Below are 15,041 nucleotides of genomic sequence, written 5' to 3'. Positions count from 1 at the left end.
TAGTTTCTACACTTCCAAACCTCTCTCGACATCCTGCTCTCTAGCCTGCCTCGCAGGACGCCTTTGGCCGGTTTAGTATGCCTCCATGCCCCCTGCCCACACTACGCTGGCCGGGACCAAGACCAGCCAGTATTATGTAGGCTTACTCGCATTGCAGCAACCGAAAAGCCTCTTTGCCTAGTGTAGCTATGCAGGCAGATTCGAGGTGGAGCGATGGGCAGTGTTCATGTATGTGTTGTCGGGCCGCCATTGGGTTCTTCTCATGCATCATGCAAGACAGGGCGGGCGGACATCGAAATCAGGATTGGATACCTGCACGCATGGTCCTATCCTCTCTAGACAGAGAGACTCGCCAGTGAAGCCAGCTCGGATGCCGCCCCCGCCGTTTTTGCCTTTTGAGGTCTCCAACCACTTCTTCCCTCGCCTCAATCTGGACACCGAAAACCAACAAGCCTCTCATCCAAATTGCTGTGAAGCACACCTTTTCGGCACTTGAGGAAGAATACATCATAAAGCACCGAGAGCCTGGGATGTCTTTCTTCCGCAAGAGCTGGGGCCGCGGTGATAAATCAGAACCGAAGGCAGAACCTGAAAAGAGTAGTACGCAAGTGACACAAGCGACAACGAAACCCGGGCCGGGATCAGAATTCCCGTTCGAGGAGAGGATGAGAGCGAGATATCATGATTCTGCAAAATTGAAAACATCGCTGGATTCGATCTATGGCCAAGGGAATTATAAAGTCAAGGTATACTGCTGTTACTACAAGACACGCTCATTTACGGCCGGTACATGATTTACTGACGAAAGCTTCAAACAGGAAAGAGCCAACAGATTCATCCTCATGCTGCCCAAGCCACTTGAAAAGGTCTGATATACCCCCTGGTAAATCCACAAGTTGAACTGAACGAACTAACGTATTCGGGTTTGGAGGGCGAGCTAGCAGTGATCGAACAGCGCATTAGAGTCCACTACAGCGATTGAGTTAGTAGTTGGCTTTCAGGCTCGGGATATGGAAATTCTGACCTTTCGAACTGAAACGTTGTCTTAAGGTCGGACATGTGTGGACGCCCCGACCTTTCTTCTTTGAATCGTGTAATTGATGAAATCTAAAGTTCGTGGTCTGACGCGGGCTCAATGATAGCTCATGCTACTGGGTTTGAGCTTGAGCATGAAAAGATTTGATCCATTCACCTTCCCAGGTCTTAGGAAAGTTGCCTGGGCTTCTCAGCCATCTCTTTCGCGAATCTTAGCTTTTGGGCTTGAGATAGTAATCCGGGTCGACGGTGCAAGCCTTCAAAAGTTCATTCATCCTTTTGCTCAATAAGCTTGATGGGATTCTCGTCGTGGACTCGGGATCTAGCATGCGGTCTCGAATGACGTCAAGCAAGTCCGAAAGGTACCAGGAACAGTCGCGGTGGTTCTTGAGTTTCGTTATCCATTTGGTAACCGAAGACTTGAGATAAGCCTTCTTGTCTTTGATTGAGAAAAAGACATCAGAGTCGAAACCATGTTTATCTTGTTCCAGTCTGAAATCGGGAAAGGTTTTTTCCACGTCTTCGAGCCCGAGCAAAAACCAGGTGACATATTCGAGGAACACACATCCTAGGCTGAAGATATCCGACCTTGGTGACACGAGACCAAATTCCAGGTCAAATTCGGGGCAGCGATACGTTGCCGTTCTTTCCAGGCTGTTGGGGTCTTGTTTTGAGCGGGAAACTTGAGTGTGCAGTCGCCCGAGACCGAAGTCCGCTAAGGCCAAAAGACCAGGAAAGCTATCCGATTTGAACCAAAGGAAATTTCCTGGGGGAGAGTCTTTCAGTAAGTCGTGTATGAAATGGGATAAGAGTAGTCAATTTACCTGGCTTGATGTCCCCATGGCGTCCATACAGTTGCTTGTTGGAGTCTCGGTCTTCTAGATATCGTACAGTTGGTTCGCGATCGTTGTGAACATAGCGAAGAGCTTCGGAAACTTCATAAAATTGAGTCGCCATCCACTTGCAATGCCGTTTATCTCTCACTAGAGCTTCATTGCTCTGCCAAAACTTGTTCAGTGTTCCATCGGCCCAGTCAAACAAGAGATAGAATGTTGATTCTCTTGTCGCTGCATTCTTAACCTCGAATGTGGCCAGGAGCTGTATGATGTGTTTCTTTTGATAGTTCTGGGCAGTGGAAACTAGTGACGACAACTCGAGATTGAAACTGTCGCGACTATGCGATGTGAGTTTCTTCAGCGCAAAGTAGCCTTGTGGATGCCGAATCTAGATGGGTGAAACTGTTAGTTAATTTGATCCCTACCCAGGCCCTTCTCAAGGTCTGCTCTACAATGTAACTTACCCCATGTACTCCAAAGTCAGAATGACCTTCGTGAATCTTTACTTTGTATACCTCGCTGAAGCCCCCGTATGAATTCCCACCAGAATCTGATTTTCTTTCTTCTTCCTCAACCTTAGCCATAACCTCCATGGGGAAGACGTCTCCTGTATCTAGAAGGTAATGTTGATGTGTTCCATGCTCCCATTTGATGAAGGGAGAGCACATGGAGTAGGTCCATTGGGAAAATCTATTACGATCTTCTGGTCGACGATAGCTATTGAGTAGGCGATGTTCCTTGTGCTTCCTGCACTGAAGCGTTCGACGTCTGTCGTTGGGTACCTTTCGGAGGGGCAGGCAGCTGTCCCTCAGCTCATCAGTCCACATGTGTTTTGACATATCCTCGGCTTTGTCAATTCCAATCAAAATTGCGAGTAGCTTGACACAGGGCGACTTGGAGCCATCTGCGCTACCATACTGGATTTCTCTGGCGAGCTGATCTTTGTCCTGTATGCCTTTGAAGCACTTGAGCACATGAACAGCAGATAAGACTCGGCTGTGTGTCATGATCTGTTCAAATGTGCGCCTTGGTATAAAGTCCTTGTCCGGTTCAAGAAGGTCAGGCACCATGGCAGCCGCTTCGTCGAGTTCTTCGGCAATGATTCTGATAACATCGTGTTCGAAACGAAACTCTTCTGGTCGCCTGGAAGCCCCAATGGATCCTCGGCTTGCTGGATTTCGTTGTTCGCTCTTTAGTCGAAAGGACTCGCCTCTGTCATGGATATGTGTGACTTTCTGCGGATTATCCAATACAAGCTTTCCTTGTTGGAACAGCAGCCTAAAAACCTCTTGAGGTTTGGTTGCCATGATGCAAGTAATACGTAGTCTGACCTATGCAATGTTAGGGAGTCCAGCTCTTAGCCAAAACCCACCGGTCAGTGAACTCACCAATGATGTCCGACTGGTACCTTTGCTAGATTGTGGCTCAGTGACGGACCTCAGAGCTGGTTCTCGCAACTTATAACCACTGCCTATCAATCAAATGTGATGCGCAAAGACGTCGCGCCAGTGTAGAGGAATTCCACGAGGCGACGCTACGTGAAGAAGTGCGAAATCCACATGCACGCAAGATGGAGAAATGGGGCCGGGATGGAGCAGATCTTAAAGCCAATCGTACATAGAGAATGGGCTGTGAGAGTTGAAGTACCTTTCTCAGAGTCTATATCCCCAGTTGATGGAGTGGTGCCTCGGACCATGATTTGCTGGCCTTGCCATCTTCTTGCCAGTCTCTGTCACACATCCTTGGCCTTATTAGGAAAGCCTCGTTGACGGGCCTTGCATCTAATGTAGAATTCGGTCAGCGAAACGACCGGAGAGCACATGGCGATGGCATCTTGATAAGGTAGAAGCAGTAAGGCACTGGGGCGCGCACCAGGATCTCAACAAGCCGCAGCAAGATGAGGGCAGTATCGTGATTGGTCTGGTTATTGTGTCTTGCACTTAACCGCAGTTCGAATTCCACACGTGCCGTCAGAAAGCCTGCTTATCCCATCCGAGAGAGCCCGACTAAGCGTATGCCTAAGGAGGCCTCGGCCCACCACCCACCTTCATCCCTCACGCCGAGCAACAGCCCCCACAGGCTGCCTCAACATCGCCTGCAAGGAAGCAATACGGCAGGAAGGGACGAGCTTTCCAGCCTGTCAAGAGAGCAGTGACTCTCGTGTCTATATATTCTGGATGGGCGGAGTACCTAGATCTTTGGAAGTGTCTGGGGGAGCTTAGAGGGGCCAGACGGGCTAGTGGCATTGATGCTTTTGGGTATTCAATCGAGATGAAAGGAAGCATTAGAGCAATCAATGAGAATAGACTTTGAAAGGTTATTCATATTATCCGACTCCTACCATGAGAATAGTCGAAAGGTTTGAATTTCCGATGCTCCAGATAAGCCTGTTGAGAACGCGCTGCGCAAGGTGCTCCAACGAGCAACACTGCACTGTCGCGGCAAGACACGGGATTCGATGGCTTGCAGCACCGATAATCAGCCCACTTGATGAAATGTGATATGGCAGCGAAGTTCGAATAAACCAGATTATATGTAAGGAGCGCACCCATGACAGTGAGGGATTGCAAACCTTGCTTTTATTGCCTGCAGTGTAACCAACATGCGTTGGCAACACGCTAATACTGCGGCTCAGTCGGTCAAAGCCTCAAGGCGAGGGGCTGGGTCGCCTGTGGTCCGCCTCGACCCTTGTCTCATACCCAATCAACAAGCCAAGGTTGTCTGCGTTGATGGCCGGGAATCTGATGGGACAACATGACCGGTGAGACCCGTGTGACAATGATGTGGCGGTCAGGGACTAGACGACCACATCCTCATAAGTTGAGTAGGTCCTCGATGAGGAGCTCATGGGAACGACTCTTGACCTCACAATTAGGAGACTAATCAATATTCATTGGTAGCAATGTGCCGACTCTTGCCACTCTGATCACGCGGTCGACTTTTTCCCCCGCGGGCCATTTCCAGGTTGAAATAGGAGTTTCGCTTCCGACGACTGTAGCGCAAGGCGTCTGGCTGCCTGCTTTCTCCATCGCGCCCTACTAGTTCCCCGAATAATCACCTTGTCGATTTCGTACCTCAAATTTGAGTAAGCGTCATGGCCTGGCAGCAAAGACATACACCTTCCGGCAAGGTTCAATGGCAATGTAATCAGGATGGCACCCAAAATGCCATTATTTCTGCATCTCAAGTCAGCTCCAGCCAGCTCAAGGAATACCTGGACACGAATTATCCGGGACAGTACTCAGTACAGGTAAGTTCTATCCGCCGCTTTTGCATTTTACCTGCCGTGAGGAAACTAATCACGGCCTACCTTAGCTGAAACGGGATAAATTCCGAATCACAGTCGGGTCACGCGTCCGCTAGCTGCATCGTAAGTCTTGCTTAAAGAATAGCGACACGAGCAGTGACTGATATCGAGATACTAGTAGAACTTCGCGCCCGTATTGTGACCGACCCTCGCCGCAATGGGCTTGAATCTAGAGCAATTGTACCAAAGTGCTACATGTACAAAAGGAGTGACAAAGCTTACGCGTGCAGTGCGCTGGGATACTTCACAAGGCATTGGCTCGGTAAAAATAGCATAGCTAGCAATAGCACAAAAACAACCATAAAAGATTCTCAAAGAAGACGAGCTGGAGTAAACGCAAAAACCAGGCAAGGCCAGAACTTCAAAAAGGTTCAATGAGGCACGCAACTAGGCAAACAAGAGGCTAAATCTAGTCGCTAGTGTTGAGATATAGCGCAACATAGCTGAAGGCGATATGGCTGACAATCAATTCGGCATGATAGAAGGCGTGCTAATTGCTGTTATTGAGAAGAGAGGAGGAGTTTGCGGACAGTGTAATAGATTGTATCAAGTAGAGGGGATCTTTGTTCTGAATGGTAAAGCTGAGAAAGTCACGTTGTACACCGGTTGACTCCTTCGGGCCTCACAATGTGAGTGCACGAACCTTTCTTTCCACCGCTGCTAATGCATCCATGCCATCATTCTCATGTTTTAGCTTCATTGCCGCCTTTTTGAACTTGGTATCTTGGAAGATACGGTCAACTCCATGCCTGATTTGATCTGTCGAAGGCCTCTGGGTCGATAGACTGACGCCAAGGCCAGCGTAAACTGCCCGCATAGTAACTTCAATCTTCTCCTCGCTTTCTCCTGCTAGTACAATGGGAACACCATTTCTCACAGCATGTGTTAAGGCGCCATATCCCCCGTTGGAGACAAATACATCGGTACACTCAAGTATAATGTCGTAAGGCATATAGTCCACGACCCTAGCGTTCGAGGGAACGATAAAGCCATGCGGGAGTTGAGCGCCACGGCCACCCAAGGTTGCAACAACGAGGATGTCTTCAGTTTGAGAGAAGGCTTCGATTGTTGGAAGAACGAGTTCGTAGTAATCCATATTGACGGTACCTTGGGAGACGAAGACCACATGCCGGTATTGATTGTCTTTCTGAGCTCTCTCGACCTCTGACCACCATGAAGGATACTGAAAGCTCGGAGCAGCAGACTTCCGAGGCAAGACACCTGCGAATTCCACAGATGGTGGTAAGTCCGAAATGTTGTATTCAAGGCTGGGAGAGCAAAGCTGTAACGTATAGTCATGCGCCGTGTAGCACGTACGGAAAATGTTTGTCTCTAGGATGGCCGTACACCCAGTATCCTTCATGGCCTGCTGCCACGCATCGATCATAGGTTTCATTGGGCCTCTGTTGGTATCCCTATTACAAGGTAGTTAGTTCGAACCGTAGTTGACGAAGAGATTAATTAAACTATATAAATATCTACGTAGTAGGTATAAAAAGGAGGTTCTAACTATAGGTTAGGCTAGCTATAATAATCGTAAATAGGGCCCCTAATTAGCCCTTATATAGTTAGCTATATACTATAATTAAATTAGACTTCTAATTTAATACTAACTTTCTCTTTCTTTTATTAATTTAATTAATACGGTTAGATATATAATTTAACCTCGGGCCCGTTTACTAAGTTATCTCCTTTTCCCCCTTTTTTTTACTCTTTTTATATAACCTATTCCTCTATTCGTATAATAACTTTTTTATTACTTATAAATTACTTTAATCCCTTATTTAGTACTGCTTTTATAAAAGCGTTTATAAGGTTATTTTTATTATTAATCTAATAAATCTTAAGTATCTTGCGCTTTTTATATAATTACTTAAGGGTTATAATATCGATTATAAGCCTCTTTTTCTTTATTATTCTTAATTTAACGAGGTATTTATATAACGAGTAGGAATTAATATAAATAACTATTAGAATAAATAGAAAGCTAATTCGATTAGTAATCTTTTTTAATATTATTAAAATTATATAAGAGAGGTTAACGCCGTTAACTATATTATAAACTTTTAACGCTAATATACTTCTCGTTATTTACTTATTTTTAGTTAATAAGTAATAGATTATATTACTATATATAGTAAATTCGCTCTTATTTATACTCTCATTAATTAAGATAATAATATACCCTAATTATAAAATAAGGTCGTTATTATTTATAAATAACTTATTAATAAAAACGTAGAGCTTATTAATTATAAAGTTAATTAAGTAATAAACGAGACCTTAATTAAGATTCGTTTATTACTATTTAAGCTACTTATTAAGTACTTTAATATCTCGTTTAGTTAGATCTATAGTTTATACTACTTTAGCGTAATTAAAAGTTACTTCGGTTTAATAAATACTTATAATATATACCCCTCGCGCGAGCTTAGCCTTATACTACTTTTTAATATTAGTTATATTTAAATTAACGAGGTTAATTTTCTTACCCTACCCTTTTTATTAAAAAATAACGGTTTCCTTTTTAATTATAAAAATCCTATTATTAAATACTAAGGGGGTATTTATTATAAGGACCTCTTTTAGTTTTATTATAAAGCCCGCTTTTTAGAGCTTCTTATCCTTTTTTTTTATAAAGTTAATATTAAATAAGCCTAATATATTATCGGTTTATATTCTAACGATCCTCAATTAATTACTTTTATACTCTGCGATTAATAAGCACAGGTCGTACGTAAAAGTAACTATTAATAGTTAATTAATATAAAAATCGTAGTAAATAGCTTATTAATAAGTGCCCGATTTTACGAGCCTATATAATAGCTTAAGTACTTTAATAATTGTGCTTTCTAAGTACTTACTAACTATTTTTTTTTAGTAAATAGGCTAGGATTTTCCTTATAAGCCCTATAGCCGATTAGGTATAGGCCTAGGTAATATTACGGCTCTAAATCTTATATCCCTTTTTTTATAATAATACTATTAATATTATTATTAATCGTTAGCTATAGCGCTATATAATAAGTAATTATATAAGTAGCGTTACTTTTTCGACGTTACTATACCTCTAAATTACGTATTTAAACTTCTTATACGGCTAGAGTATTCCTTTCCCTTTAATTTTATAAACTATTCGTAATTTAAATATGCGGAGGTTTATATATTTTTCTAAGTTATATAAGATAAATCAATAGACCCCTCGATTATAAAAAGTATTTATTTTAATAAGATCTAATCCCTTATATAGCTTTTTAGTAATTATAATTATACCTTCTTTACGTAGTTTAACCGCTAGCTCGAAATTGGCTTTTTCTTTTATTATATAAAAAGTATTAATTACCTCGTCGTTAGTAATAAATTACTGCGTTAGGGCTTACCGTCGTAGTCTTCTATAACGTCTTATTAATAATATTAGTACTTTTTTAATAATTTCCTTTTCCTTATTATCTATTAATACTACTACGACGATTTTATTGAGGATAATTTTCTATACCTTTACCGTAGGTTATATAGTTTCCCCTAGCTCTTCTTCTTTTTATAAGTTAGAAATTACCTCGTTAAGATCTATATAATACGGTTTAATTATTATAATTAATATTTTAAATAGCTAATCGCGATCTTTCGTAACTATATAAGAGCGCTTATTAACGGAAATTAACTTATATAGCCTAGCCTATTATTAAATAATTTTGTACTATACTTATATATCCGAATTTAGTAATATATTTAAATTATTCCCTATATTAGGCCTATTATACGTAGTAATTACTTTATTAACTTACCTTTTTATACTTACTTTATATAATACTTATATTACTTTTTTAACTACTTAGGCTCGTTAGCTTACGCTTAGTAATAGTAGCGAGGCTAAGGTCGTTTTTAAATATACTCTAAATACTAATAGCGTTAGTATAAGTCCGTTAGGCCTTATAGTATCGTTATAGTATTTAAGTACTATTTAGAGGTATTTATCGTTAGTAAAATCCGGATTTTCTTTTTTAATAATTCTAAACGCCCTTTTTAATTACTAGTATGCCCTTTTTACTTTTTTAATACTATAGTGCGCTTTAACGGGTACGACTTTTAGCTATATACTATAGGCCGTCGTATTATCCTTAAATTTTACTAATTTAAAGCTAGTATTAGCGTCGGTTTTAATACTATTTAGCGGTCCTTAGTATATATTAATCTAGCTTTTTCGCAGGGCTATTTATATTATTTTTACTTATAAATCCTAAAGGAATTGCCCTATTTAAAAAGATATAACTACGTTAATTATATATAGTACTAGCCGACTATTTAAATAAAAAATATTAATAACGATTTCCTAGTTAAAATTAAGCTTATTATATAATTTAAACTTAAATTTACGTGGGCTCTGCGTATTTATTTAGTATTAATAATATACTTTTATTAACTACTTTAGCGCCCCTATTTCGATATTATTATTATTTAATTACTTTAGGAAGTTATATAGCCTCGTAACTAACGAGTACCCGAATTTTTAATATAGTTTTCTAAGCTTACTTTTTATTAAGTAATTAATTAACTTCGTATTATTAATAAGCTTTATAAACGTATGCCCCTATTATCGTTTAACTATTTCGAAATACTTATTACTAAAGATTTTATTTTTTATATTATTAAATATAATACCTAGTCGATCTATATTTTTTAAATATAAAAGAAATAGGGTATTAACGGGTAAAATATAAAAAGTTATCGTTCCGAAGTGCGTCTTTATTTTTATTATACCTAGGGCGACGATTTTTTTACTTAGGCCGAAACTAATTCTCGTAATACCTATTATTAACGTATTAAGCGTTATTAATACGATCTTTTATAGCGCTTAGAATTACCCTTTTTTTTTTTTTAATTATTACGATACCCTAGTATTTAGGATAATTTTATAAAAATTATCTAAGCCGTACTTTTTATTTATATAAAATACTTATATAAGCTTAGTATTTGAGGGATCTAAGTAGTATAAAAAGGACCCCTCTAGCTACCCCTAGATTTACTTAGTACTATATTCTTTTTTTTTAAATATTAAAAAAGATAGCGTCTTCTTTTTAATTATTAAGAGAATGGGCTTTGGCCCTGTTAAATTCGCCCTTTTAGCTACCTCTTTATTCGTTATTTAAGGGACTTTTTCTTATTATTTATAAATAAAAGCTTATTTATTAAGAGCTTCCGTTACTCTCTATTTATTTAGCCTCGTATATCCTTTAAAAGCTAACGGGGTAAAAAAAGAGTAGTTAATATCGTCGATTTCGTTATAATTTAATTCGTTAGTATAAGAGGTAAGATCTTCCTTATTTTCTAAATCTTTTATAGAGGGTATATACTTTAAACTATTACTTTAACTACTATCGCTAGGTTCTATACCCCTAGATCTACTCTTATATATAATAAGGAATTAGTTAAACTAACGAGGGCTAGTTTTACTGTTTATTACCCTCGACTTTTTATATTATTTATATAATTTAGTACGCTCTTTTTTAAAATAGTTACTTAACTAATATTTATCTTTTTTATAAATATAATATTACCTCTTTTATTACCCTACTCGTAAGTTAAATCTCTACTTATTTAACGAATCTAGGCCTTTTTATTAGCAATTACCGTATTTAGCCTCTTTTCTTTTCTTATTATATATTTAATTAACTTAATATTATTAATAAGGGCCGTTATATATTTAAAAATAGGTTTAGTACGGCATTTTTATTTAATATTAAAGCTAGATCTTAGCCTTAAGTAGAGCGTTTTGTAGTTTTTAAGTACTTAATATAGGGTTATTTTTACTTTTAATATACGCTAAACTATAGTATAAAAATATCTAACTTTCTACTTATTTATCCCCTTATTTAGCTAGGTTTTTACTAACTTATCGATTTAATTAATAAGCTTTTTAAGGATCTCTACTCGCAATTTACCCTCTATTATCTTAGCTATAAATACAAAAAAAATCGCTCGTAGCTTAGATAGGAGCTCTAGGTTTTTATTATAAATTTTAAAACGGCTTCGGATTACGTTAATTATACTAAGAAAGTCGTTTTAATAAAGATTATATACTACTTTATAATAATAATTAAAGGCTTTACTTACGAGTACGATATTAATTATTAAATAATATTAATATTCCCTAATTCTAACTTTTTTATAATAATTATAAAATATTATTAGGGTTTTTTATAAAACCTTATACTTCCCCTTGGAGTATAATTTCTCTTTTAAGAAGATCTTTTTAAGGTTTATAAATTACTTCGTATTTATTATTAGATTTTTAGTATTTATATACGATCCCTACGTCGCTACGTATTATTAATAACTTTAGGTCGTTTATTTCCTTTTTTATTAGCTAATCGGCGCCGAATTTTATATTAGTAACGGTAACGAGTTATAAATCGAAATAAGTAGAATTATTAATTATCGTATTTTTAGTACTATATTTTACCCTAGTATATTTTTTTATAATAATAGATTTTTGTTAGTAATTATAGGGAGGAAATCTGGGTCGTTTACCCTTTTTTTTAAATTTATTAAAGCGATTATACGCTTTATTAACTTATACTTAGTTTAATAATACGAATTCCTCTTTTATAATTATTATTACTAATATTTTACATAGCTCTTATAATTATAATTACGTTAATAATACCCCTCGCTTATAAAGGAATTTATTAATTACTTTTATAATTCTTAAGCTTATACTCGCGAACTATTTATTTAACTAGTAACTAAGGTCGTTTATAATCTTATAAAATAAGGGTTACCCCTATAGCCCCTTTTTTTTATAAACCTTAGTTAAATAGATTAATACCGCGTTAATTTACTTACCGTTAGGCTAATTTACGATTTTATATATCTACGTCCCCTAATAATCTAAGTTAATATTTACTTATTTATAAAGGATTAGGATTTTATTTAAAATCGGGTTTCGGTTTTTTTTTTTTACCCTAACTCGCTAAGGGTCGTGCTCTAGCTTATACCCGTATTAATAATTATTAATATATTTAATTTTAATAAGGATATATTTAATCTACGTACTAATTATAATAAATCCGTACTTTTACTATTTAACGAATTTATCGGAGTTTAAAAAATTCCCGCTTTTTCTTACTATCTCGCTACTACTCTCGTTTTTATTATTTTTAGTAATTACTACTACCTTTCTAAATCGCTAGCTATTATACTTACTAAGATCCTCTTTTTTATTTAATATAAAAGGGTAGGTTTTAGTAATTCCTTTTTATAATAATAGCGGTAAACGTTTATATTATTATAAGAAGATATAGTAATTAGTCTCGGGATTTTTACTAATTACCGATTTCCGCTATTCCGTATATTTTTAGCCTCTTAAGCCTCGTACTTTTTATAATCTCTAAATAGTTTCTTTTTTTAACTTACCTCTTTTAGGGCGGTATTTTATAAAAATAGTTAAAAATAAATACCGGGCGGCTCGTAAAGGAGCTATATAAGCTATTAAGAACTATATAAGCCGTTAAGTATAGTTAACAAAATTAAGCCCTCTTTTTTATAAAATCGTGGATTTTAAGGACTTATTAAAAATACTTACTTATTACTTATATATAGTAAGGTTAAATACCTTAGAGATTTATTTTTTATAGCCTTTTAGTATCCTATTTTATATCTTTTAAGTAGTCTTTTTTATAACTTAATTATAGTTAGGTAATTATTACTTATTAATAATCCCTTTTATTATTTAGTTAATTTTTTAAAATTAGTAATTTTATACTAAGAGCTAGTATAAAAAGAAGCCCTTTAGTAGCCCTCTAAAGGATTCTTTTCTTTTTCCTTTAAATCCTCGTCTTTTTAGCCTTTTTTTAAGCTAATAATAACTTTAATAAGAGGTCGTAGGACTATTTTAGAATAGCCGCTTTCTTCTTAAGTTAATTTCTAAGATCTATAATACTCTTAGTTTAATATTATTAAGACTTCTAAATTCCCTCCTCTTTTATTAAACTATCCTTTATACTATATTCTTAAATAATATTTAGGAAGTAGTTAAAGGAGCTATAAAGAGGTTATTTAAATCGCGGGCTTAAGGTTATATTTATAAGATCCTTATAATAATAGACTTTTTTATATACTATAAATCTCTTAACTTAATAACTCTTATAAGGTTATTTTTATTACTAAATAAGAATATTTATATTTAAAAATCCCTTTTTTTAATTACGTAGTACTTTTTTATATTATATTATTAAGCTCGTTCGTCGCGCTAATTAATTAAGTAAGTAGTTATTATATAGGTATTTCTTTTTATTAATTTAACTAGTTAATTTTTAATTATAGGCCGGCTATAAAAAAGTTATTTAATAAAAAAGCTACTCGGGGCGATAGTAAAAGGCTAGTTATTTAAGTAGTTTTATTAATTAATATAATTTAATATAATAAACGTTAACCTCTCGTAAGTAATAAAGGGCTACGATTACTTAATTCCGTATAGTATTTAAGAATCGCTTCCTTTTTTATCTATTTTTATAAAATTAATTAATACGAATTTCCTATCTCGTATAGTATTAAGAAGTCGTCTCTTCTATATAATAAAATACCTTACTAATTTATAATAATAAAATTTAATTACTAATTAATATTAATATCCCTATTATAAAGTAGTTAGTTTAAACCGTAATTAATAAAGAGATTAATTAAACTATATAAATATTTACGTAATAAGTATAAAAAGGAGGTTCTAACTGTAAGTTAGGCTGGCTATAATAATTGTAAATAGGGCCCCTAATTAGCCCCTGCGCAGTCGGCTATATACCGCGGTCGAATTAGACTTCTAATCCGACAGCCTCGCTCAACCAACTGTTAGAGAACCGCATTGCGCTGACGACCTGAGTCAGTGGCGTCAGCGGGCAAGCCAAGCGAGACTGGTCCCGTGTCTTGACTTTCCATCATAAAAGCTGCCACACCGATGCCAATAGACTTAGGCGCCGTGTTGAAGCCTTGAGGCAGAGGACGGCCATGTCTGAAAGGAAAGAGCGACCAGTTGAAAATGTCTTCGACAACAATGATCTGGCGGACTGGATTCCGTGCTTGTAATTGGGAAAGAACCTCTTCCATCTTTAGCGTTCGTGGAGGAAGTGTCTCCAAGAAAACAGCTTTGATCTGCGCAGCGAACCGCTCTGGACCAATCGGCAAAGAAGCTGCTTCGCGGAGGGCTTGGTAGGTCGTGTTGGTCAAAGGGTTGTTGGTAGGAACCCACTCAGCGCCCGCCTCTTCGACTTTGTTTCGGAAGTCTTCAGTTGTGACAAACACAACTTCGTAACCCTTCTTGACGAGGTATGCTGCGATGACAAGGAGCGGGTTGGTATGACCTTCTCCGGGGAAGGCCGCCATGAGAATGAGAGGATTGCTTTCAGAAGCATGTTGAGTGACTTTTGATTTGTTGACCGTCATCGCGTAAAATGTGATTGAGCACTTCTGTTTGGAAAAACTTCGCGACCAGGAACAGATGGCTCTTGGGCCTCTTATAAATACGTGCTCATAAGTCTATGATCATTCGCGATGTCACCATTTGCTTATGAAGCATGAATGGAAACCATGCATCGTGTAGTAACAAATATGGACCATTCGCAACGCGTGGGGATGGACTGAACGACGATTGAAGATTTTGGTTGGTTGTTGAAAGCACGTATGGATACATTTGCTGACCAGGCTTGGCGACCGAGCAAAGACACGGTGTGATTGTTCATGGTTGAAGGCGTATTCCCCCGACTGAGACACTCGTCGTGAAGTGCCAGAACAGCCGCTACGTGGAACCGAGGGGCCCCTTGCAACTTGATATAACGATTGGGCAACTAAGCATCCAATCAGAAGCTTAAAAG

General features: G+C 37.2%; 6 protein-coding genes across 6 annotated transcripts; 2 read left to right on the top strand and 4 right to left on the bottom strand.

The window, feature by feature from the left end:
* Positions 1-85: 85 nt before the first annotated feature.
* CLUP02_00032 (uncharacterized protein) lies at positions 86-982 on the top strand (the record flags this gene model as incomplete). The annotated part of the gene is made up of 4 exons (XM_049279086.1): positions 86-136; positions 281-400; positions 453-786; positions 867-982. The coding sequence occupies 4 exons, from the start codon at positions 86-88 to the stop codon at positions 980-982; spliced, it is 621 nt and encodes a 206-aa protein (XP_049135043.1).
* Positions 983-1,247: 265 nt separating this feature from the next.
* On the bottom strand, positions 1,248-3,178 carry CLUP02_00031 (protein kinase; the record flags this gene model as incomplete). The annotated part of the gene is made up of 3 exons (XM_049279085.1): positions 1,248-1,801; positions 1,860-2,259; positions 2,336-3,178. 3 exons carry the CDS (start codon positions 3,176-3,178, stop codon positions 1,248-1,250), a joined length of 1,797 nt encoding a protein of 598 aa, XP_049135042.1.
* Positions 3,179-4,965: 1,787 nt separating this feature from the next.
* Positions 4,966-5,234, top strand: CLUP02_00030 (uncharacterized protein; the record flags this gene model as incomplete). The annotated part of the gene is made up of 2 exons (XM_049279084.1): positions 4,966-5,121; positions 5,187-5,234. 2 exons carry the CDS (start codon positions 4,966-4,968, stop codon positions 5,232-5,234), a joined length of 204 nt encoding a protein of 67 aa, XP_049135041.1.
* A 434-nt stretch (positions 5,235-5,668) lies between these two features.
* CLUP02_00029 (uncharacterized protein) lies at positions 5,669-6,574 on the bottom strand (the record flags this gene model as incomplete). Its single annotated transcript, XM_049279083.1, has 2 exons — positions 5,669-5,759; positions 5,805-6,574. 2 exons carry the CDS (start codon positions 6,572-6,574, stop codon positions 5,669-5,671), a joined length of 861 nt encoding a protein of 286 aa, XP_049135040.1.
* Positions 6,575-9,769: 3,195 nt separating this feature from the next.
* Positions 9,770-10,000, bottom strand: CLUP02_00028 (uncharacterized protein; the record flags this gene model as incomplete). Its single annotated transcript, XM_049279082.1, has 1 exon — positions 9,770-10,000. A coding segment is annotated over one exon (231 nt), but the record flags the coding sequence as incomplete, so codon positions are not given.
* A 4,022-nt stretch (positions 10,001-14,022) lies between these two features.
* On the bottom strand, positions 14,023-14,613 carry CLUP02_00027 (uncharacterized protein; the record flags this gene model as incomplete). The annotated part of the gene is made up of 1 exon (XM_049279081.1): positions 14,023-14,613. One exon carries the CDS (start codon positions 14,611-14,613, stop codon positions 14,023-14,025), a length of 591 nt encoding a protein of 196 aa, XP_049135038.1.
* Between the last annotated feature and the right edge of the window lie 428 nt (positions 14,614-15,041).

This window comes from Colletotrichum lupini, chromosome 1 (genome assembly GCF_023278565.1).
Source record: "Colletotrichum lupini chromosome 1, complete sequence".
NCBI lineage: Eukaryota > Fungi > Ascomycota > Sordariomycetes > Glomerellales > Glomerellaceae > Colletotrichum > Colletotrichum lupini.
Note: the sequence above shows the minus strand (reverse complement) of the source record. Positions and strands in the feature narration are given on the sequence as shown.